At 39.2% G+C, this 25,399-nt stretch overlaps 1 protein-coding gene across 1 annotated transcript in view; it reads left to right on the top strand.

Moving 5' to 3' along the window:
* The window catches only part of dnah5 (dynein, axonemal, heavy chain 5), an 86,780-nt gene that overhangs the window by 6,182 nt on the left and 55,199 nt on the right, over positions 1-25,399 (top strand). Inside the window, exons 2-40 of the mRNA XM_069143218.1 lie at positions 1,864-1,998; positions 2,250-2,334; positions 2,537-2,706; positions 3,592-3,810; positions 4,211-4,348; positions 4,891-5,067; positions 5,301-5,414; positions 5,577-5,684; positions 6,187-6,309; positions 6,757-6,972; positions 7,726-7,752; positions 8,718-8,825; positions 9,163-9,248; positions 9,518-9,725; positions 9,843-9,956; positions 10,226-10,432; positions 10,692-10,772; positions 12,352-12,442; positions 12,761-12,906; positions 13,496-13,673; positions 13,874-14,128; positions 14,465-14,661; positions 14,834-14,927; positions 15,519-15,661; positions 16,343-16,419; positions 16,505-16,629; positions 16,719-16,954; positions 17,311-17,529; positions 17,665-17,727; positions 17,963-18,201; positions 18,885-19,032; positions 19,180-19,272; positions 19,906-20,105; positions 20,269-20,422; positions 20,942-21,105; positions 21,292-21,448; positions 21,690-21,902; positions 22,087-22,311; positions 23,326-23,498. Of these exons, the coding sequence (XP_068999319.1) occupies positions 1,864-1,998; positions 2,250-2,334; positions 2,537-2,706; positions 3,592-3,810; positions 4,211-4,348; positions 4,891-5,067; positions 5,301-5,414; positions 5,577-5,684; positions 6,187-6,309; positions 6,757-6,972; positions 7,726-7,752; positions 8,718-8,825; positions 9,163-9,248; positions 9,518-9,725; positions 9,843-9,956; positions 10,226-10,432; positions 10,692-10,772; positions 12,352-12,442; positions 12,761-12,906; positions 13,496-13,673; positions 13,874-14,128; positions 14,465-14,661; positions 14,834-14,927; positions 15,519-15,661; positions 16,343-16,419; positions 16,505-16,629; positions 16,719-16,954; positions 17,311-17,529; positions 17,665-17,727; positions 17,963-18,201; positions 18,885-19,032; positions 19,180-19,272; positions 19,906-20,105; positions 20,269-20,422; positions 20,942-21,105; positions 21,292-21,448; positions 21,690-21,902; positions 22,087-22,311; positions 23,326-23,498 (5,906 nt within the window). The remainder of the gene's footprint in view (positions 1-1,863; positions 1,999-2,249; positions 2,335-2,536; positions 2,707-3,591; positions 3,811-4,210; positions 4,349-4,890; positions 5,068-5,300; positions 5,415-5,576; positions 5,685-6,186; positions 6,310-6,756; positions 6,973-7,725; positions 7,753-8,717; positions 8,826-9,162; positions 9,249-9,517; positions 9,726-9,842; positions 9,957-10,225; positions 10,433-10,691; positions 10,773-12,351; positions 12,443-12,760; positions 12,907-13,495; positions 13,674-13,873; positions 14,129-14,464; positions 14,662-14,833; positions 14,928-15,518; positions 15,662-16,342; positions 16,420-16,504; positions 16,630-16,718; positions 16,955-17,310; positions 17,530-17,664; positions 17,728-17,962; positions 18,202-18,884; positions 19,033-19,179; positions 19,273-19,905; positions 20,106-20,268; positions 20,423-20,941; positions 21,106-21,291; positions 21,449-21,689; positions 21,903-22,086; positions 22,312-23,325; positions 23,499-25,399) is intronic.

Here is a 25,399-nt window from a genome sequence, read left to right as displayed (position 1 = left end):
TTCAGACTTAGCGGGTGATGCAGGTGTGCTGCAGGTGGACACGATGTGGGCTCTGTAGAAAAAAAGTCATTTGCCTTGTTTCCCTGTACAAACTTGCACGTCAGTGTGACTACTTCCTGATCTTTTTTTTAAAGCTGCTAATAGGCTAATGTGTTGCTGCTCTCACTATGTTGACACCCACAGCTTGTGAGATTGTTGGCATCCTCCTTCTCACCCTGGCATCACATGGCCGGCCCTCCAGGCTCTGACTAATTAGAACCTATACCTTCGCTCTTAACTACTGTCAATTGTAGTATATATAGAATTGTCCCTTCTGTATTTAAGTCCAAGTTGTGATTCCTGTCTGTTCCTTGCGTATTCTGGTAGTCACGTTCTTCCTCCCTGTATTTCTTTTTACTTATAATCCAAAATCTCTTCCTTCACCTTTCTTCGTATTCAGTCAGTTTATTTTGTCACTGTTTCTCAGCTCCATCCGTTGTCTGTTTTTCCTGTTTCTTTTTTCTTCTACTGCTTCATCGCAGCCTGTCTATTTTTTAATTAGACATCTTTTTCCCCTCTTTATGTTCATTTTCATGTCTTGTTCAGTGTTGGATCTGGTCTACTATTAAAAACCTGCCACATCTGTTCTTTCCCATATGAAGATTCACCCAGGTTGCTTGAATATGCAGTGCATCCTGTATATACTACAAACCATCTGCTTCAGTTGGCATAAATGACATGCATTTGAGAATAAAGCTGCATAACAGTAAAGTTACTGTTTTATAATGTACATATAAACACTAAATGTGTTCTTAAAACACAAAAAAGAGAGAGAACAGATGACATGGAGACAAAATTGATCACTTATTATGTCATTCTCAGTGTTAAAATTTAATCCAGTTGTTAAAAACTGTCAAAAACGAGACCAGTACATAAAAGAGCTGGCTCTCAAGTGTTGTATTTTTGACAGCCAGCCAGTCACAGAAGAATGTTTTCAGCTTTGTCTTAGCAGAGAGCCTTTTAAAAATATGGTCTGACCACAGTGACGTCAATGCAAGAGGTATTTTAAGCCAGAAAGAACTATTCCTGCCATTTCCTGTTTAAATTCTCAACAGAAAAAAGGAAGAGTAAATGAGAGAATATATATGCACCCTGCAGCCAACACACTGCAGCACCGGGTTTAATTTAATTTATTGGGTGACCTTGTTCCTGTGTTACTAAGCAGCAGAACCTGGCAACCCTTTGTGGTTAATTTTGCTGTCCCACCATACGAAACGCAAACCATCGCCTGTAGTAAACGGGCTATGTTGTCAGTTAATCCCTTTCAACTATGACCCCTGAGTTTTTATGTATCTGAATGGGTACCAAGAGTCACAGGAGAGATATGGAAGTACTTCTCATGAGTAAAAGGATGAAAGTGAAGCTGTGGATTTGAAATTCTTGACGGAATACTAACACCTATTTTTGGAATTTTGTGGAGCTATAATCGAAGTGCAGAATAATTTGCATTGACGGAATATTGAGGATTATTTATTCCAGAATTTTTGTTATACTTCATTGACTGTAACTGCAGTCAAATTCTTTTAATGGATGTTTTTTTTAAATGATGTCTGAGCCAAAGTTTTGGGCAACAGGAGAGCTTCAATCACCGGTCAATACCAGCAGCCTCATCACATCATACCAAGTATGTAGAGTATCATTTCATGGCTTTATGCTGTGTTTGGTCATGGCTGAACTTCAATCAACTCAGAATGAGAGTTTTCTTTGAAAAGCATTAAATGCAGTACTTAATCAACACCAAGTAGACGTATGTTACAGTTTTATTCAACTTAACTCGACAAGCCATCGTGATATTGATTAAAATTGTCTATATATTCTGTTTAGCAAAAGTTGAAAGAGGAGCGTGAAGCTAAGCGGGCCCAGCTGGATGGAAGACATGACTACATCCTCAGTATCGTGGCTTCATGTCTGGGACTGGAGAAAGCTGATGTGGAGGATGCTATTCTGGAGGGGAATCAGGTATTTTACACACAAGCTTTCTCCCAGATTTTGTTGTTGTTGTTATTTTTATAGAAAACTGAAACCAGTGAGGTAGTCTTTGCATAACATTAGAAATTTATATTCTTATTGATACAACATTACTAAAATCTATTTTGAGTAAGGTATGGGTATTAATTTTACTTCAGAGTTTAACCATGGCTGCACTGTGCATCTACTGTATGTGAAGTGCTCAAAAGGGCTACACAGTGTTGAAGTTTCATCTTTCTCAGATTGAACGCATGGAGAAATTCTTTGTGGCTGACGGTCTACCACACCTCATGCTCTACTATCAGGACCCCGAGCCAGTCGAAGCAGGTAACGTGAAACGTACTCTCACTGTATCAAAAATGAATGAAACGTGTAGATTATATCCAATTGATTGCAATACATTAAGTTGTGGCAATCATAAGATTAATTCATTTGAAAGTAATTTCCACAGTACTATGATCACAGTGGGAGGTCAAAGCGGGTTGCCATGATACCTTTTGTTGTTTATGTCTCCGATTCTTTATTTCAGCTACAGCAGCAGCCTCAGCTCCCACCCAGCTAGTTGCTCAGCAGCTTGGTCACAGAAAGAAGTCCAAAGTGTTTGTAACAGATGGGAGGGATGTGGCACTGACCGGAGTGTGTGTCTTCTTCACCCGAGCCGACATGTCAAAGGCGATCTCCTCTGAAAACATACACAGAGTGAGTCCGTTTCTACTGTTTTGGGAAGTGAAGGTTGATCAGGGTTTAGAAATAAAGCAAAACTGTGTCATTAAGCTTATTTATTTACAAACACAAAGTCAACCAGGACTGTCCCTTTTTGTGGACATTTTGGCCAGGAGTAAACTTTTATCCAGTCACTTTGCATGATTGATTACAATTTATCAACAAAACACATTAAATGAATGGAAGTTACAGTGACTTCCCATTTGTGTGATAGTGTCCATCCACTAAAACAGCTTCTTTACCCCAGAGCTAGTGAAACAGTGGAGGGGTCGGTGGGTGGTTGGGTCTGTGGAGGAGGAGGGGGGGGGTCAGCGCTGTGATACCGCAGGCAGTGCTGGCAATTGATTCTTGCTGATAACCTGCTGTCTGCAGCAAAGCTAATCACCACCACTAATAATAGGTCATGTTTTCTACAAGACACTCACAGCAAGCGAGGAGGAGGCCAATGTGTGTGTGTTTGTTTCTGTTATAGAGAGAGAGAGAGAGAGAGAGAGAGAGAGAGAGAGAGAGAGAGAGAGAGAGAGAGAGCTTGTGTGTACATGTCCATTGCTGTGCAAGAGAGCATTCTACACTATTTGTGCAATGTGTCATATAGTTTCTTTATCCCTTCTGAAAAGCTGAAACATGATGCTTGTTGCCCCCCCCCCCACCCCCCCACCCCCCCCCCCACACACACACACACACACACACACACATTGTAAACTAGGACGGTATCTACTGCTGTGCTCGGGTCAGAATATGAACCATTTAGTCTGAGCCTAACTGTCAAGATTTTAATGTCAAAAATCTGTGCATGTGGTAGAGATCGTTGAGTTTACATTTTTTTTTTACACTTATGAGTACACTTTTATCTCTTTCCAGGATGTAAATTTCAACATGTTGGACACAACAGAAGTGGGTCTGTTAAAAAGTGTTGAGCAGTTGCTCTCTGAGATCTTCATCCCCACCTTGAGGAAGCTGAACCACGGCTGGGGGGAGCTGGCTAGTCCGCAGGCCAAGGCTGTCAAACAGGATTTCATGTCCTCATTGGATAGCTTTGTGTCTGTTCTGGCTGGAGCACAGGAGAGCCTACAAGAAAAGGTAGGAAACCGACACCGTCACTCATCAAGGATGGGTAAACAAAAGCAGCCCACAACCAAGATGACCAAATGACCAAACAGAAAGCTAATTTAAATATTTGTGCAGACATCACACCAATACTTGGGAACTTACAAAAACACATAAAACATATGATTATTTGTTATTAATAAAGACTGTTTGAACATGTTTGTTTGCACACCAGCATGTTTTATTAAAGCTGTAAGACACTCAGTAAGAGCACAACAGAATGCTGCGCATCTCTAAAATAACTACATTGCCTGTATTTGATGCATGAACAAAGTTAATGTCTAAAATCCTTCCTTTGAACACACAGTCACGTCCACAGACAAATACCCAGATATCCCAGAAAAAAATAAATCCTGTTGTGGCTTGCCTCTAGGTTACCTTGAAAGAATGTGACACATTTGACTTGCGGGTGCTGAAAGGCCCATCAGACTACACGGCAGCAGCCAACAGCACAGAGACCACAGAGAAGATAGAGGCCAGCATGAAAGTCTGGATCAAACAGATAGAACAGGTAAGAAAGTATCCTCAAACATATCAAACGTATGATGCTGTCTTCCTCCATGTCGTGCAGAGCAGGTTGTGGCCAGACTTTTAAAAGAGAATTTATTCAGAGATTAAAGTTATCTTTTTAATGTGCAGTTATTAGGTGAAGCTGACCAGGTCAAGTGCAAGACAGAAATGTGACTGGATATGTGCTAAATATTTCATGAAGCTGGAGCAACATTCTCAATGCATGTTCAATCCCAAGGAAAAGCAAAGTACATATTTTGATCATATATTCATGTCTAATTCAGGCATAGCTGAATAAAATATTTGGCAGCACACATAGTATATAATTATACACAATAAATTAAATAATAATGTTATGTTTTCAATGAGATTTTTGTTAACTTGATATATTTTATATTTCCATACATACATTTAATGAGCCAAATTAAGTCTAGGTCATTCATACATGATTACCACAATAAAATGGCCAAATAGAATGTGTTAAATTCCAAACTACAGATATGACTGACCAGTGGGTAGATATAAAGTACTTCTGTTTTCCAGGTTCTAGCTGAGAGTGACCAGCTTAGAAAGGAGGCGGATGACCTTGGTCCTCGGGCTGAGCTGGACCACTGGAAGAAACGCATGTCGCGCTTCAACTACCTTCTGGACCAGCTCAAGAGCCCCGATGTCAAGGCCGTACTGGGTGTTCTCCTGATGGCCAAATCTAAGCTCATAAAGGTCAGAAATGATGGTCACGCACAGCTGCTAGGTCTTAGTGGCTATAACACTATTTTGCTGCTCAATAGGGGAGAATTTTGATCCTGCCTGAATCTCTTCTGTTCATCATTTCAGTGTTTCATGATATGAACATGATGTTTTTATAACAAATTCTCCAAGTAAAATGTTTAGGACTGTAATGTTCAGCATGATGCAGTTTTACATTAAATGTAATAAGAGTTTGTTTGGTTTAGTCATGGCGGGAATTGGACACTAGAATCACTGATGCAGCCAATGAGGCCAAAGACAATGTCAAGTACCTCTACAGCCTGGAGAAGTTCTGTGACCCTCTCTACAACAGTGACCCTGTAAGAAAAGCACTTTAATCTCTTTAAAGATGAAATGTCTGCTGCATTCAAAACAAACCAAATATATCCATGTGGAAGTTATATAAATGTGACCCAAATGTGCAAGTACATGTGATTACAATGTACAAACAGGCCCAAGCTGTAATGTATGTTTCACCCCAGGTGTCAATGGTGGATGCGATCCCAGGACTGATCAATGCTATCAGGATGATTCACGGTATTTCTCGCTACTACAACACATCAGAAAAGATTACCTCACTTTTTGTGAAGGTAAGGGACGCTGCTATTCTGCAACAATGACTAAAATGTTGTATTATGATCAACAATAGGATTCAGCAAAGGTGCTTACAGTCAGAATATTCTCTTCATTTGAACCCAGAGAGCTGTAATTTAGATTTTTGTTCATGAACGACTAAAATTAAACATTGAAACACTATATTTTTGAATACTGAGGGCACTGCGACATGAACATAGCAGGAACAACGGAAATTATGCACAAAGGGATTTGTGCTTTTTCATTTTTTAACATGCAGATGTACAAATTACAGGCTGGATTTACGAATGAATAGAAATGAACAGAAATGTCAGAATGTTTCATTGGCTGCGTTTTAGCACTCAAAAAATTTTACCCTTGACATCCCTGCTAATGAAAATATGCCCAGTATTTTTTTTTTTAAGTTTGTTTACATGTATAAGCTCAAATTGTTTGGGGTAATAAACAAGTTCAATGCACATCTTTATTTCACTGTACCCATCTGCTACATATTCACAGGTGACAAACCAGATGATCACAGCCTGCAAGGCCAACATCACTAATAATGGCTCTAATTCCATCTGGGACCAGCCTCAGCAAGTTGTTGCTGATAAAATCAAAGCTGCAATCCATCTCAACCAGGTACTGGATACAGCTTATTGGAAAAATATTCCATTTATAATGTAAATCATGTATCTTCTCTCTTATTTTTCATGTTGACTTTGTCACCAAACGTGTTTTAACACATTGTAGCTGTCTTCATTTGTAAAATAGGTACATTTTAATCAAACAAAAGGACAGTATAGTTTGTTTTTTTTTGTGTTTTTTTTTACAATATGTGCGTATGGTTTAAAAGGTATAAACATTTGTTTTCCGCAGAAAACACATTATAATGTGTCATAATTAGATATTTAGTTGAAAGCCTCTATCTTCCTGATGCAAGAAAACATGGGGAATGGTGGAAAAAAAAATGCCATTTCTATGATAAAGAAGGGAAGCAAAGTTACTTTTCAACCAATAATCGCTACCACTGTTATATGATTGGTGTATGAAAATGACCAGTTGTTTATGTCCAACTGTGTGGTTCAGGAGTACCAGCGGTGTTTCCATAAAACCAAGGAGAAGCTGGAGCAGACTCCCTCAGAGAGACAGTTCGACTTCAGTGAGATGTACATTTTTGGGAAGTTTGACACCTTCCAGCGACGACTCAACAAGATCCTGGAAATGTTTGGCACCATTTCCACCTACTCTGCGCTGCAGGACTCGAAGATAGAAGGACTTGAGACCATGGCCACCAGGTTTCAAGTGGGTATATCATTATATGGCATTGATGTCACAACATTTTGATCGCACAGTTCCATTTACTGATGAAAGGCCACTGCTAGCCAGCTCAGCCTGTATTTCTCCTGCCATCTTTGAAGTTTAATGTGTTGTCAGTGGTTATTAAATGGGAAGCTTTTACAGTGAAGAGAACACATTTTACACCTCCAGTATAACTAATATAGGCCAACAGATTAAATATGAAAAAAGTTGAAATACTGTAGAGTTCTCATGAGAATGACTTTGAAAAGTCTGAAATGTCATTATGAAAGTAAATAATTAAAAAAAAAAAAAAAAAAGCTTATATGAAATCTGCCTATATGGATGACTCAGATGGATGATTTCTTGATTTTCTAAACGCGTGACTTACTGGGGATCACATAGGATGTATAAAAGATTCAAAAGAAATAATCGAAAGAGGCTTTTCAAATATTCAAGACATTAAAAGTTAAAATGTCCGTGCAGCTCAGGAAATTTCAGAAAGTGAGTTTGTTAACAAAGAGCTTTAGGCTGTACAATTAATTTGAGAGGGTCAGATTACTGTCTTTATTTCCTGTTTTAATGTTGCGTAAAATAGTTCTGTTTACCAAATCAGACTGTACTGATTTTAATCACAGAAAATAAGACTTAAATTCAGCAAACACGCATCACATTGTCTGTAATTGGCGTGTTGACTTTTTCCCTTGAGAGTATACTGATGTGAGCTGTCTGTTTGTTTCCGCTTCCTTGGATGTACAGACTGCAGACATGCAGGGAAAATGGGAGGTAACGTCTTACTCACTGTGGTCTTCAATTTTTTGCAAAGCATGGCCCATTTCTATAGCTGACAGCATGCAGTGTTAGAATTCTCATGTATGAATTTTACCACTGTACATATCACTTAATAACAATGTGACAATACTAACTGCATGGAAACAAACTCCAAAATGTGTGTTGTTGTTGTCATTTACCCATTTTTGTGCTGACGATACCCTCTTGCCAGCAGCCAAACTGAAAACCAGGCTTTTGACAACCTGCATACTGTATGTATTTAATTCCACAAAGGCATGTGCCACTGACGTTCCCAATATGACTCATGCTTTGCTTTGGAATTTGGATTTATGGAAAGTTTTCCGATAGATTTAGCTGAACATCTTGCTCTTTTACGAAAAGAAAGCTTTTCATTCCTTGAAAAACAAACCCACCATATTGTCTACATTCGATCAGCAATATCCTTTACATCATGTTGATGCCACTCTCCTCAAACCACTGGACCCCGTCTACCGCAGTGCTATTCAGTTTATTACTGCAGACAGCTATCATACTCACTTAACACTGTGAGTTACGTGAAAAGGTTGGATGGCCATCGCTAGCATCAAGAAGGCATCAGCATATCTGTGTCTTCATCTGTAAAGCATTGCTCTGTAAATGTTCAGCATATTTAACATCTTTAGTGGAGTTAATAACCATAACCACAGATCATCAATTCTTAACGTTTCTGTTAGTAAGCACCTTAAAACTGGCTTAAAGTTGTAGACACTCTGAGGGACTTTAGTTTCTAATACTGTTTATGACTGTTACAATTAGTGTGATCATGAGTGATTGAGTCACTCAGCAGAAGGTCTTCAGCAGAAGAACAGGATTAGGCAGATTTTAAGATGCTAAACTGAATAACCAGAATACATCCTTCAAAAAAAAAATAACTGGCATGCATGTGTGTCTGTATGTCTGATTGTTTGTTTGTGTGTTAGGCTATTGTGCTAAACATGAAGAAAAAACACTACAGTTTCCTAGACCAGAGAAGAACGGACTTTGATGTCGACTACGAGGAATTCTGCAAAAGCACCTCTGAGCTTCATGTAAGTTAATTTCAGATACAGGTAATTAGTTTGCTTTGTGTATATTGTACAATACAGTTAATGGGGTAATACTACACAGACATTGATTAAACATCTGCTTTGTAACATATAGTCCATCTGCTAGTGAGAATGATAAAGGCATGTTCCTAAGAGAAAACTAAGAGTCAAGCTTAATGTATACAAAACCGCACTTGATGTTGAGAAAAGAAGAAAACATCTGTGGCTAAACCTCATTATACTGTGGTAGATCGGGGTGTTGTGTTTATTTGTGTTTAAAGTTTCACTCCACTGTCACTTTTGTCAATATAGTTATTATTGTTGGTGTTTGTGTTTCCAGAATCAGCTGAAGAGTTTCATGGATAGCACTTTTGAAAAAATTCAAAACACAGAAAGAGCTCTGAATGTGCTGAAACAATTTGAAAGGTAACTCAATGTTAACCACTTATTATTATTATAAAATATTCACCACAGCTTCTCATAGTGTCTCTGTCCTGTGTCATAGGCTTCGCTGTCCTACCACATTAATTAACTGTGACATGAATAAAACTTGGCCTTAAAAGAAACAATTGTTGGAATACTGTTATAGTTTATTCCATGAACATCTCATGTATTTCATTTTTCTAACATTGGTTGTCTATTTTTGAATTCTAATGAGATGCAACGACTTGTATTTTTGGACTATATAAAAACAGACTGGGCATCCCGGATCTTGGCATTGATGAGAAGTATCAGCGCATTCTGCAGAATTATGGCCGAGACATCGAAATGGTGTCCCGCATCTACATGAAGCAGAAACTGGACCCGCCGATCGGCAGGGACCTGCCCCCAGTGGCGGGTCGGATCATGTGGGCTCGGCAGCTGTACAGCCGAATCCAGACTCCCATGGATCTCTTTCAACAGGTAATACTGAATTTGGAACTTAGTTTGGCTGGGCCTAGTTTTTGTTTGTGTTGGTTTATAGTAAAATTATCAGTGCGGTTTCCTTCCAAGTTATACAGTACCTTAATTCTTGCATAGCATCCAGGAGTTCTTTCCACACCAGAGGCAAAGAGGATCATCAGGAACTTTAACAGGGTAGCAACGGTCCTGTTGGAGTTTGAGATGCTATACCATCACAGCTGGATGAAAAAGGTAACAAGAGAAACATAACATGGATTAGGAAATTAATTACATTAAAATAATATCATTTATTTGTCGTAGACATTTTTTACACAGGAGCATGCATAAAAAAATACGGATATCTATGGTCTCAGAGATACAACATGCATATGGGACAAACATGAGTGTGTTTTCTCCCCTCTTTTTCACACCTTTTTCCTCCTGATCCCAACACCTCTCCAATCTCATCTTTCCACAACCCTCACTTAACTCCCTGATCCACCTTAATGCACCCTACACAGATGGAGGATGCCAGGGTGGGCCTGCAGGCCTCTCTGCTGGTCAGGTCTCCAGAGGCAGGGGGTCTCTTTGTGAACTTTGACCCGGAAATTATGACCCAGATTAGAGAGGCAAACTGCATGACAAGGATGAGTTTAGAGATCCCTCCCTTTGCTGCTCTGCTGCAGCAGAAACAGGACATCCTCAAAAAGAACTACAACAAATTACAGGTGAAAATTACACTGGAAATGTATATCAGCTAAAGTCCCATTATGATGAATTAAAACTGATTGTGAATTTATGTATAACTATAAAAGACATGTGTCCTTCACACCTGTACTATATATAATGTGAGTACAGCTGAAATTAAACAGGACCTTTGGATATTATCTTGCTAAGAAAATCATTTCAATTACAGCTTTCTAAATTGAGAAAATCAGTTCAACAGCTTTGCTTCCATAACATGTATTGGCATCGATCCCATTTCAGCTCATCCTGAGTGAGAACACCAGAGTGCGGGCAAAGATTCAGATTGCTTTTGAACAGCTGGCCGTGCCGCATGTAGCTAAGGTAAGATGTGGTTAAGGTTGAAATTTAATTTTCTATTATAGTCCATATCCTGCATGTTATTCATTTACTTGGTATAGGTATCAATAAATGTAGATGCTCTGATCCATGATTTATATACTGCTCATCACAAGTGTTAATTACAGCCTCCAATATCAAAACAGATTCATCTGAAGGTAATAGATCGTTTTCGGGGTAGATATTTTTGCTTTTAGGTGCTTTGATGGTTTTTACATATTGCTGATATGGAGTTTACAAAGTATAACAGAAATATGAAAACATTTAAGCTTCCCTGATGGATAAGAGTTAATTTACATGTATAAATATAAGTCTTAGCATTAGAGGGAAAAAAAAAAACCAAAAAAAAACCAGGTCAAAAAATAGTATTTAGCTGAACCGTGTGTAATAGGAGAGGGTCTTTGATTTGATACAGAAAGTCCCTGCATTCAATCAAGAAATGGTGTAACTTCATCACTCACTCACTGGCTTCCATTGCGGTCCAGCCAAAAAGAAATGCAAAGGAGGGCCAGACCTGGCTGCTTAAGCAGCTTTACTGTTACAATGTGAGAGAAAGGTCTGTTTCATAGGCTCCATGAAGTCAATCAAAAAACGTTGATTATACAAAGAACATAAAGCACAACACTGTTCCCTGGTTGGCATGTTACTTTAGTGAAATTAAGTTTCTTTTTTTTTTTTTTTTTTATCACTTTAAACAATACAAGTCCATTTTACAATACATTTAAAAGAAGATGGGAGCAGAGCAAAGAAGATACCTTGGACAGACTGTAGCATGCTGCATTTTGCAACCTCATGGACAGTCAGCTACTTTTGATTTGTAGTTCAACAGCTTGAAAGGAATTCACTCTTTTGGGAAATGGAACACAGGAACCTCAGCGAAACTGACCTTGTTGTATTGTAGTAAATTTGCATAACCCCCCACCCCCACCAAAAACTTACGTTTGCGTGTACAACCCGCGTTTGTTGTTCTGGTGGCCGCGGCCCTTCCGCCACGTAACCAACAGGGTGGCGCGAAGTGTTCAGCGTTTCAGTACACTACTTAACACTTCGGCAGAGGAGCTGACAAGTATTACTCAGTCTGTAAGATTACTCAGTTTGCAGTAAAAGTTGTCTTTTCAAAGATTACTTGAGTAAGAGTATAACTGTATCTCATAAAAAAAGTACTTGATTGGAGACAAACCTATTTAAAAGATAGCATGTTGCCTACTTCTTTTATTGTATTAGGATGTAACTGACCATATACACATTTTGCTTTCTCAGGTAAGAGTAAACTGGCTAACTTGCGCCTGTATATTCACTTTATGATTATTGTAAAAAGATCAGGCCCCTTTTTTTTAATTTTTATTTATTTAATTTTTTTTATTATAAATGATTTTAGTGCTATATCAATAGCAATGCTGCTTTATGTTTATACTTTAATGGATTAGTAATTTTAAGGGATTGGATAAACTCAGAATTGTGTCACAATCATTTTTTTCCAGCAGTAAACATGTGTCACATTAATCTCTTGATAAATTGCACAGTTCAAAGTGCAGTATCTTCCCATTTATCAATTACTTGACAGGTGGATGAGGCTATACAGCCAGGTTTGACTTCCCTCAACTGGACATCTCTGAACATAGACAAGTATCTCAGCTGCATCGACAAGGCATTGGGTAAGCAAAAAAAAAAAAAAAATCCAGCGAGATCGATGTCTCACATACTGACATCCTGCAACTCAGCACTGCCTGCATGTGATAAAATTTGCATTAATGGATTCATGGTATCCTCAGTGCTTGTGCTCTGACAAGTAGCCCTCACATATACTGTACATTTAGTGCCTTTCTACTCATTATTTCTTACTTTGTAAAACTGATCGCATTTCACGTCTCCTTTTCACTTCTTCCAATGCTTACCATTCTCCCCTTCTTTTTTCCTTTTATTCCCTCGATTTCTGTCGGTCTGTGTCTCTCTCTTTCTCTTTTTGACTGCAGTTGACCTGGAGCTGTTGATGGACAGAGTGAACGACTTGGTGGAGTTCAGGATTGACGCATTACTGCGGGAGATGAGCGTATCCACACTGTGTGTTCTGCCAGAGGATGAGCCGGTCACCTGTGAGGAGTTTGTTCAAACCACCAGGGTAAATAAATACAAATACTTGATTCAAATATATCAGTCTTCCCTTTTAAGCCCCTTTTATACAGCTGGTTCAAGGCAGGAGTTTTGCATCATTATTTAAGGATGGGGGGGGGGGCATTGTTGTTCCTCCGTTAAGCTGACAGCGGAGATAGTCACAGAGCTGAAATGCTGGCTCTCACTTTTACACAGATGTCAGAGAGTTGGCATGGCGTGCTGTTGTGTCACATCATGCCTCTGACTCTGGGTCAGAAATCACACACTAGGGCATCATTATTCTGGCTTTGTTTGGTTCAGTTTTAAAAAGCAAAGCCGGCAGTAGTGCAGGATCTCTGTGTAAAACGAGCTGTAAACTTACTAAAACCACTTCTTATTCATGTAATGCCCCTACTCCTTTTGCTGTAAGTTGAAAGGTGCTGTGATTACATATCAATTATGTATACAGAGACTTTGAGTAACTTCAAACTTTAAAGTACTTCCAAAATGTTTTCTTCTCAAACATTTGTTTTAATTCTCTCAATCAATTAATGAATTAATTACATGAATGATGACTCTTAAGCAGCATCTCGTACTGTATTTATATATGTGTACAGGACCTGTGCATACGACAAGCCCAGAGTCTCCACATTAAGAGCTCACTGGTGGAGGAGGCTGCTAATGAACTGATCAACATGCTGCTGGAGTTCGACCACCATCACAGACAGAAGGTGGAGAAGGTTGAGGGAGAAAGCTGCACCGAGACCAAAACCATCGACCACATTGACAGTGAAGGTATTCTAACATGTTCCTTCCGAGATTCAAGATCAAATAGAATAGGATATAAGGTGCAATGTGATATGCTATTATAGACATGCCTAATATATATATATACATATATACATATATACATATATATCTATATGAAATAGTCTGTCAAGGGGAGCTGTTGCTAAAAGGTGATCATGTTTACAGTAAATGTGTCTTGTCCTCAGGTGAAGATGAACGCCGCTCAGAGGGCAGTCTGTTCTCAAGAAACACGTTGGTCCCTCCTGTTAGCATTGGTCCTTCCTCCCCTTTGGTGAGGAGGAAGAAGAAGAGAGATCTGATGGAAGTGCTGGAGGAGGAAGCCCAGGAGCTGCTCTCCTACTTCAACCACCGCAACATGGATGCCTTGCTCAGAGTGACACGCAACACCCTGGAGATGCTGCGCAAGCGCATACATACCTCCTCACTCCCGCATTTCTTAGGTGGGTTTTGTGTAACCCTTTTTTGCTCTAAAAATAAATAATGAAAACGATAAAATATTTTAAATGAAAGCCATAACATTACTTTTGAGTGAGTATTTTGGGATGACACAAAAGTAAAAAATAATGAAATAATGGTACAGTATACTACAGTATTGTTTCTATCAGCTGCGCATTTTCCAACTCCTAAGATAGCTTCTTGTGACTTTTGTTCTACCATAGATACCATAAATTCTGGTTTGTGAAGTCGATTTTTACCCGCTCTGTTCTGAGCTCATAAAATGCCCATCTTTAATCCACATCATCTTGTATCAGAGCTACCTGTCTCTCCCTCTGTAGTTGAGAGTGACTTTCCCAGCCGTGGCAAAAGCAGTGGTCAGCCGGCAATCTTCAGAGTCAACGTGACCCTCTCCATCCCAAACATCGCCATGGTTCCAGCTCTGGAGGAGGTCCAGCAGGCTCTCAACCGGGCTGTCGAGTGTGTGGTCAGTGTCAGCAAAGGAGTCAGCCAGTGGAGCAAAGAGAGGATCTCTAAGGTGGGTTTGATTGAATGAAGGAAGCAGTAATCTGTGACAAGTAATGGACTAAAACTTCTGAAGTTTTCCTCATAACTGTAACTAAATAATGACTATTTAGATGACTTCATGGTCTTGTAGTCTACCAAACAACCCCTGAGGTATTTTCTTACATTTGAGTTCCCTTTTGCAGAGAAAAATGAATGATAGACGGATGGCGGCTCTGAAACAAGACACTTCTGAGAGTGAATCAGATGATGGAGCAACAACATACAGGAGCCTGGCTGGTATACATACATTTACATTGTCTGCTTTCAAATGTATTCGTATTGTTTCCAACAGTCAATCACATTTCCTTATTTCACAGCTCAGCAGAGCGAAGCCACATCTGACTGGGAGTAGATAGACATGTTGATGGAAATGGCACGATTAGAAAGAAAGACATTTTATAATCTCACTCAGATAGTAAAGGCTTTATAGTCACATTCTGCAAAGGCTAACATGAAGCTATTCTAGTGGAACTCTGAATAATAATGGCTGATGAAGTTGCAGGGTAATTGATTTTCTAAGGAACAGAAACCGCCTCTTGGATATGAACATGTTCCATGGATACACAAGCTTTCCAGTGATTAATTTATTAGAGGCCATAAAAATAAAGTGGATAAAAGTGATTTAAAAAAAAAAGTTGGACAAGAATCAAACTTCATTATAAACACTTTTCACAAGATCTCTCTGAACAATCCTGTATTGATATACTGTATATTCATAAATGAACAATTCCAAGCAGAAGCCCAGAGGTTTTTAATGTTAACATGCATTTTGTCAACCCATTCGGTGTAGACTATATTTGATCTTAGCATGTTCTCCAAACTTTCCAGATGGCAGCACATCTGATATTTCAGCCTCGGTGATCCAGGCCATCCCATTCCAAGCAAGGAATTACTACAAAAGTGTGTCTGAGAACAAGGAGATAGTCAAACTGGTGTCTGTTCTCAGCACCTCCATCACCTCCACCAAAAAGGTACATAAGAGTTATTTGAAGTATATAGTATGTGTAATTGATAGAATTATTCGAAATCCAATTGATACAATCAGGTGCGCAAGCATTAATGTACTGTCTGTCCTGCCTGCTTGTTTAGCCTACATGTGCATTTGTCTTGTTCAGTGTTGATGTACAGTATGTTATGTGCCTCAGTGTTATATATGTGCTTGTACTGTAGGTACACTTTTCTTTTGCTTATATGTGAATTGGTTTTGTCTATACGTTACTGTCTGTTTAACGATGAATTTTAGTTTAATTATGTTAATTGACATTTTTTTAATTTTAGGCTGCCTTCAAACATTTGGCCGGGGACAGCAGATGAAAATTAGCCTCTCTGGCTAACTCTGGCTCACTTACAGTTTTACTGTTGATTGGTGTGCATTGTCCCTGCAAAATAAACAATACAATAAATAAAATAAATAAAGCATTATTTAATTATATAATACAGCATTATTTACTTTTTATATTTGTTTTGTCATCTTTGGATCGGTAATAATTGACCACTGTGAATAGATAATGACAATAACTGTTGTTTTCAGTGTCTTTGTTTTAACTCTATGATCTGCTATGAAGGAAAACAACCTTGACATCATATCTAAAATCCAAATTTTAGATTTTTGTCCATTTCCTACATAACTCCTGTTTTATATTGTCGTACAGGAAGTGGTGACTGCTCTGGACCGTTTTAGCTGTTACCATCACATTTGGAGGAAGGACCGTGAAGACACCATGCGGAAGTATGTTCAACTGAATGACTGGTACTCAGATGTGGCTCTTAGAAATGCATTATGTCAGTGCTTTTTTGTTTTGTGCTTTTTACAGATTCATCCAGGGGAGTCCCTTGCTGTCAGAGTTTGAGACTCAGATTCTTTTCTATCGAGATCTGGAGCTGGAAATAAACTCTGAACCAGAATACATTACTGTGGGATCCTTGGCTCTATTCACAGGTTAGATGAAGTTATAAATTTGAAACCAACATGAAATTGACTTCCAGACAATTAGTTACCGATCTCTTACATGTATTTCTTTGCTTCAGCATCCCTAAAGATGTCCCTCACTGCTGAAACCAAGAACTGGATGGTGGACTACGGGCTCTGCTGTAACAGGAAATACCACTCAGAGATGGAGCAGATCTTTGCTTTTGTAGATGAAGCAGGAAAGAAACTAAATAGGCAGATTAAAGACCTGGATGACATTCGCATTGCCATGGCTGCACTAAAGGAGATCAGAGAGCACCAAATATCTATTGATTTTCAAGTTGGACCCATTGAGGTAAACCACAGTATTATGTCTTTTATACTATATAGTAGAGTGGGAAAGAGACCAGAGCTTTTTAGGAGTGTACACGAAAGAGTGTTTGAATGTTTCAGGAGTGTGTATAGTGAGAACAGTAGCAAGAATAAAGTATGTACAATGTTGTTGTTGTATCTATTCGCATAAAGCATTGATGTAATGTTCATGGAAGTGTTTAAATTGAATCCTGTACCAGCATTTTAGTGGCAGTACAGCAGGAACTCAGCAAGTGAAACTCTTACGTCTTCTATGTATGAATGATTGTGTATTTACCAGTGGCAATATTTATACTGTACATGTCAGGTGGAAGACTCAGCATGTTTTCTTTCTCCCAGGAGTCCTATGCCATGCTTCATAAATACGAACTGTCAGTGGCTAAAGAAGAGGCTGACAAGGTGGATACTCTGCGTTACACCTGGGAGAAGCTCCTGTCTCGCAGCACAGAGGTACAGAACGAGCTGGTGACCTTGCAACCAAACTTCAGAGGAGAATTGGTCAGCAATGTGGAGACCTTTCTGGAAGACTGCCAGCATTTTTACCAGGATTACGAGAAGGTAAATAAAAGGATACAGACAGTACTGTGCTCACTTCCCATCAAGGTATATACTTAATTTACAGCACATAATTAATGTGGCTTGATTAAGACTTAGTTTGATGACATGTGGCTCACTTTTCTCTTGCTGCTTCAGGATGGTCCCATGGTGGTGGGGCTTGCTCCTCAGGATGCCAGCGATAGACTCATTATGTTCCAGGTTTGTCTAAGCTAGACAAAATGAAGAATTATTTAGTCAATAGTCAGATAGTGTGTTTGCGATTTAGGTCTAATTATTGATCTGCTTCCCGACAAAGGCAGGGACATTATAATTATGTTTTTTTTAGTCATATATGAAAGTCATACCTGCTAAATTAGAATATTTCCTTTCTTTTTAATTTGTGACTTTATGCAGTACCCGAACTGATTTTGTTTTTTACCGTTCTCTTTTTCAGAATCGATTTGACAACCTGTTCAGGAAGTACATCACCTACACAGGTGGAGAGGAGCTGTTTGGACTTCCTGTTACCCAGCATCCTCAGCTGTTGGAGATCAGGAAGCAGCTGACTCTGCTACAAAAGTTGTATGGCCTTTATAACAATGTCATCGAAACAGTCAACGGTTACCATGACATCCTCTGGGCTGACATCCACATCGAGAAGATCAACAATGAGCTGCTAGACTTTCAGACAAGGTTAGCCTGTTTTATTATTATTCTCAATACTTTATTTAAGTAATATAAACTGCTCAGTATTGAGTTCTTTTAATCAGAGTTGTGGTGAGCTGAACATAAACTGAGTGAAATGGACAATTAAAGGAAAGATTCTGCGCCCCTTACTGAAACTAAAACAAACAAAACTTTATGTTTTACTGATTAAAATGAGAAAATGGCTTTTCACACATTAATCAACTCATGTTGCCACAGAAAGTTCGAGTCTATCACAAAGAAAAAGTAACAACAGAACAAAGGGAAAATGAAAAAGTGAAAACAGTAAAATTATTAGTCTGGTCTTGCCCTCGACTTCACCCTTTCCCTCCTCTGATGGAAAGTCCCTCTACTGGAGTTGATATTAAAGGTGTTTCATTAAGCACTGCGTGAAGATTTCAATTTCACAATCCCAATCTATTTTTGCACTTTGTCCTCTACAAGGGTTTATTTGTTCAGTAACCAGACTTTTGAACTGTGTTTAATGGTAATAGTTAAAACCCAACAAGTTGGACATTTTATTATTGTCATGGACGACATGGCAGTTAAAATCCCCCGTCCAAACATTGAGGTTGTTGTCCTCCGTATACCATGGAGCAGAATCAATCTCCAGTTTGGAAAACAGGTGCTGGCCATGAGTTTGTTGACTAGTGCATCCTATGAACTGCCAGGTGTCGCAAGCTGCCCCGTGCTCTGAAGGAGTGGCAGGCCTTCCTGGACCTGAAGAAAACGATTGATGAATTCAGTGAGTGCTGCCCTCTGCTGGAGCTCATGACTAACAAAGCTATGATGACACGTCACTGGAAGAGAATTACTGAGGTCAGTGGAACATGGCCACCAGCATAACACTGCAGTTACATGTTATATTCGCTTAACATAGAGTCATCAGCAACACCTTACTGTTAAACCGGGTACAGTGTGATTATGATCATTATAATAGCAGTAATTTATCTGATTTGTGCCCAGGTGACGGGACATACCTTTGAGGTGGAAACTGATACATTCAAGCTGTGCAACATTATGGAGGCTCCTCTGCTCAAGTATAAAGAGGAGATTGAGGTAAGAGTGAACAGTACGCCACCGAAGTGATTTTTTTTTTTATTGCATATAGTGAACGACACATTTAAAGATACTTTACATTTGAAACTGTTTTCATTTTTCAAATGCATAGATCATACTGAAATAATTCATGCCCTCTAAATAACACAAAAGTGTTAGGAGGCAGTTGTCAAGTTTTATGCAAATTACATTTTTGAAATTATTATTATTTTTTTAATTAATTTTGTTCAGTGATATCCGCATATCCAATTCAGTGCAAATGTTTATATATTTAATGTTTAAATTTCATAAACGTATTCATCCATCTTTCAGTTGTTTTTGATGTAATGTGCATTATGCTCTTGGTTAAAATTCATTCTAACAGTGGTGCTGGATGCCTTAATGTTGTTCTCACGACGCAGTGACTATTAACATTGCCACCAGATAGATCTGTTTAAGCTTTGCATCAGTTTCATGTACGCCATTAAATTAGTTGTTTCCAATTTGAAAACGGTTTTGCTTTGATAAAAAAAAATCTAGTTGATTTTGAGTTGATGCATTTCTTTAATTTTTGTCATTGTTGAATTACACATTTGTTTGCCATTAATATTTTTACTGCTCGTGTTTTAACAAATTTGGGGTGTTCTTATCCAGGATATCTGTATCAGCGCTGTGAAAGAGCGGGATATTGAGCAAAAGTTGAAACAAGTGATCGCTGAGTGGGACAACAAGACTTTTACATTTGCCAGCTTTAAGACGCGTGGAGAGCTGCTACTGAGAGGAGACAGCACGTCAGAGATCATTACCAGCATGGAGGACAGCCTCATGATTTTGGGGTCTCTTATGAGCAACAGGTATGTCAGTGTTGATTCTCATAATCATCAGGGTTGGGAATTTGATGATGGTAATACAATTGAAATGTTGTTCCCCCCGTACTGTGGGAAATGTTGGAAATTGGACTTACTTTACAGCAACCACACAAATGTAAGGCTTATGTGCAGATTTAACTTCTCTCAGGTACAACACCCCATTCAAAGCCCAGATTCAGAAGTGGGTTCAGAATCTTTCCAACACCACTGATATCATCGAACACTGGATGACCGTGCAGAACCTCTGGATCTATCTGGAGGCTGTGTTTGTGGGTGGAGACATTGCCAAACAGCTACCTAAGGTAAATTAAATCACAGTGAGTTATTCATATTAGATTCTCAGTAAATTATTCACATCTGATTCTCCAGTCTAGATTCTAATTCCCAGGCATAACTGAAATTGCATAGTTATCAGGCTTAAACATTAACTTCAAATTCTACTTCAGTATTTTTTTTTTTAATTTTTAAAGTCAGACAAACTAATATTTGATCTGAAAATCCTTATTTGTGAGTAGAAATGTTTTGTTGAATAGGCAGCATGTTTACATGTAGAAAACAACTACCTACCTACCTACTACATAAATAATATCCTGATTGCTTTGTATAATTTATGGCTTTTTGGTTCAAGATCATTTTTGAATTTCCAATATCAGTCAGACTGTAGTTCATGGCCTCTTGGACAAAAAGAAAATTCCAGATTGTACATTTTAGTATTTAAAACGGGTAACCAAATACATTTTCCCACTTGGCAACTTGATTTTTAGTCATATTAAATATAAAAACCTCTGCTAATGAGATGAATGACTGACTACCTTTTGTAGGAAGCAAAGCGTTTCTCCAACATTGATAAATCATGGGTGAAGATCATGATGCGAGCCCACGAAATGCCCAATGTAATCCAGTCGTGTGTAGGAGATGAGACCATGGGACAGCTGCTTCCGCACCTCCTTGAACAGCTGGAGATCTGCCAGAAGTCACTTACAGGGTGAGTACAAAGGACTAAAATCCTAAAATCATCCTGTTAGGATCTTTTTTTTTTTTTTTTTTTTTTTTTTTTTTTTTTAATGTTGTACCACTAAATACTTTATATGGTTTGTTGTATTCTCTGTCAGCTGCTATGCGACTATTGCAGATAACATTACATTTTTTTTTATCATGCGGACCTCCACAGCTATTTGGAGAAGAAGCGTCTGCTATTCCCTCGTTTCTTCTTTGTATCTGATCCTGCCCTGCTGGAGATCCTGGGCCAGGCCTCTGACTCCCACACCATCCAGGCTCACCTTCTCAACGTCTTCGACAACATCAAATGTGTCCAATTCCACGACAAGGTGACTTTTTTACAGAGCGGCTTTGAATGTTTTTCTTTGTCTAACACGTCATCCGTCTGGTAGATCACTGTTGCAGATTAATAGCATCTTTCAGACCTTCTGACATGAGACTTTTGGAAGAAAAGAAAGTTAAAGTTAAAATAAACAACCTTCAATACCTTAAAATTAAGTTGACTAATTATAAGAGGAATAGAATAATAAAGCTATGATCCTAATAAATTTAAATCGTCACTTTTCTCAGGTATATGACCGTATTCTGGCTGTGTCATCACGGGAGGGGGAGACTGTGGAGCTGGAGCGTCCCGTCACAGCAGAGGGGAACGTGGAGGTGTGGCTCAATGCTCTGCTGAAAGAATCCCAGAGGTCCTTGCACCTGGTGATCCGACAGGCGGCGCTGACCATCCAGGACTCTGGCTTCCAGCTCATTGACTTCCTGAACTCCTTCCCTTCTCAAGTAGGTCACAGCTGGATTCAAAGAAGGAATCCACTAACATTTCCAAATATGGATGATACCAATAGACCCTGCGGTTGTTGGGCAATAACTATGTACTGCTCGGAAAGAATGAAATATACAAGTTACGCCCTAAAAACTATGGTTACATAATGCATAATTCCAAATATCCTTGTCCTTGATCCAGGTGGGCTTGCTAGGTATCCAAATGATATGGACAAGGGACTCCGAGGAGGCTCTGACCAATGCTCGATATGATCGCCGCATCATGCCTAAAACAAACCAGCTTTTCCTCGACCTGCTTAACACGCTGATTGACATGACCACAAGAGACCTGGAGGCTGTGGAGAGGACCAAGTACGAGACCCTCATCACCATCCATGTCCACCAGAGGGACATATTTGATGACCTGGTGAGTATGTGGTTGATTATTTAAAAAAAATCAGTGAAAAAAAGACTTCCATTGGATAAAGCTTTTTTTTAAAATAATTTCTATTTAGGTTTATGTCTGATTAGAATCTCCTGCTCAAGATAGTCAAAGATACTGCTTTGTAAAACAGTTTGATACTCAGACTTCCTCAGGGTGTGAAGTCAGAATACCAAATGTGTTTACTGCAAAGAGTAAATTCTGTCAAAAGTCCTCAGAGCATTTTTTAATGGCAGCCAGGTAATATTAAGTCCCAGATAAAAGCCTGTCTTTGAAGCTTCTCTCCAGGCATAGTAGGTGTTTGCTGGTCTCTATAGCAAATAAAGTCGGTGTGAAGTAACTTGATCAGTTTTTATTTAATCCTCACATACCTGTATTAATTTATTCTCCTCCTGCCTTCTCTTTTTTGACCTTGTCCTGTCGACTTTGTTTTCTAAACATCTCTTTGCTCTCCTATTTACCTTCCTTACTCTCCTTTTATATCTCCTAACTCGTACCTCTTTTCTATCTCACCGTCTTCTCCCTCCCTACAAATTTGGCCTCTTTTTATTTAATCTCTGTACTCATCACCCTCCTTATTATCGTGCCTTTTATTTTTAAACTTTCGTTCATGTGCTTGTTATTCCTGTCTCCTTGACTTGCCTCCTTTCTGCCATCTTTCTCCCCTGTCCTTTACTTTTCTTCCACTCCATTTTCTTCTCATGGCCTCTCACCTCTCTTCTTTCATCCTCCCCCCACCTGCCTCTCTTTCTCTTTCCACTTTTTAAACGAACCTTTCTGTCATCCAATGCCCCTTCATGCATTCTGCCCTTCCACCCCTGCCTTCCCCTTTTTACTTGCTTTTATCTCTCACCTCACACCATCTCCTGAATGGTGTCCTTCAATTTCATATTGTTCAAACCCCCCCGCCCCCTCCTCTCTCTCTTTTTCCCGTCTCTATTCGATACTCTTGTCTTTGTCCCTCTTCTTCTCTGTTATTTTCACCCTTTCTCCTCTCAGTGCCGGTTGCATGTCAAAAGCCCCAATGACTTTGAGTGGCTTAAGCAGTGCCGTTTCTACTTCAATGAGGACTCAGACAAGATGATCATCAACATCACGGACGTGGGTTTTGTCTACCAGAATGAATTCTTGGGCTGCACCGAAAGGCTTGTCATCACACCTTTGACTGACAGGTAAAGGGCCATTCATGAAGGCATGCACACATACACACTCTCCTGTATACAGAATTGAAATGGTAGGATGTTCTTTTAGTTGTACTTACATAAAGTCTTAAATAATAAATAAACACACAGAATAATAAAAAAAAATAAAGAAAACAAGGACTAGTAGGTAACGAACTTTGATACTTTTATGGCCCAGCCTGAATTGCTTCAATACTATCCAGTATTGAAAAATGCCTTGTTATTCAGGACCCAAGTTCAAAACCGAGGCTACATCCACACCAATACATTTTCATGTTAAAAGGCATACGTTTTTCCGTAGTTCATGCAAGAGTAAAGAATTTTGACCCTGGCGCTTCTCATACATAGGCTCTACTTGAAAATTACTCACTAGTTAAATCTTACAATACAACTTACTTATTTCATGCTTTTCAAACTAATTATTGGCCAAATGCCTGTCTGCGTTGCATGCCTACCAATAGCCTGCATGTGAGGCATTTAGGAAACATCTGTAAATTGTAGAAACAGAAAATAACCTGGGTTATACTCTCTTCCACTAAACTGTATTAATTGGTACTGCAATGTGTAATGTAATGTGAATTTTGTTAAATTGGTATTAAAAAAAAAAAAAAATCATCCTTCTGGAAACAGTATTGAAGTCCAGGTACCAGTATTGGTATCGTTATCGTTATCAAATATTTTTGAACAATACCCACTCCAAACAACAACACAACCTGGGAATATTTGTTCAGATAATATAACCGCACATAGGTCAGCAATTCTATAATGCTTTGATACGGTATGTGCCACAGCTCATACTGTACATACAGCAATCATTCAGAAAACATGACAGGAATTTAGTCGCATGTTTGTAGTTGTGGTGCAGGAACAGAAGTCATTACAGATTTTCATAGATTGAAAGATGATAGACAATTGCTCACAAAGTCAACAAAGTATTTTATGATTATGCTTCAGATATATACTGGTAACTGTGTCCCAGGTAAATGTTCACTGTAACATCAATTCAAATGAAATGGATTACAGTTTCTATGGCTGACTAATGACTGAATTTAAGGAGCAAAGATACAGAGAGAGAGAGCACTGGGGTCTGGAAAAGAATAAATTAGAGAGGAGGAGCAGGGACTCTTGTGGAGGGATCATCACCTCTGTCAGTGACAGAAGCTATGAATGACAGAGACAGAGGAGGAGAATCAGGCAGGGAGAGGGAGGCAGGAGTACACAAAAAAACAGTGTCACACTAACAGACACAGAAAGAGAAATATAAGAAGAGACAGGGAGAAGGCAAAGTGAGGGGACAGCAGCAGGGAGGGAGTTACCAGCAGATATCAGACAGCAGCTCTCCAAACAAGTGGCATGCTGGACTTATGGCCGAAGGCACCAAGACAGCCCTCATTTTCTCACTGCCATCTTTCCCTGCCTGAAACTGTCTCTGACTCATTCTCCTCAGTTAGGATGAGCTTTACTATTTTTCCTTTCTGTCACATGTCTTTCAACTTCTCTGCCACTGCATCAGGTTTAAAAATAGGTAAAGATGTAGTTGGTGCCACATCAAATTAAAAGGATGATGATGATGAGGAGAAAATATTTTTTGGTGGTAGTGGTCTGATTTGTCGCACGTTCTGTGAAGGACACACAATATGGCACAAGCAGTTTTACTGTGATTTTGGACTCGGGTGGTGGGGTGGGGGTGGGGTGGGGGTGGGGTCAGCCATGCATTGACAAGGGAGACCCATGTTTAGCCAGAGGACCAGGGTCAGGTCCTGGTGCCAGTCATCCTCACTGCTGAAGTGTCCTTGAGCAAATCACTGAGTAGCTTCAGGGGCAGTGCTCTCTAGCTGACCCCAACTTCCCTGTGAAAAGTCATATCACATTAATTTTATGTTGTGATGAAT

The sequence above is a fragment of the Embiotoca jacksoni genome, unplaced genomic scaffold, assembly GCF_022577435.1.
Source record: "Embiotoca jacksoni isolate LCO1_2020_lvr unplaced genomic scaffold, fEmbJac1.0.p SCAF_11, whole genome shotgun sequence".
NCBI lineage: Eukaryota > Metazoa > Chordata > Actinopteri > Embiotocidae > Embiotoca > Embiotoca jacksoni.
The sequence above is the reverse complement of the archived record's forward strand: the minus strand, read 5'-3'. Positions and strand labels throughout refer to the sequence as shown.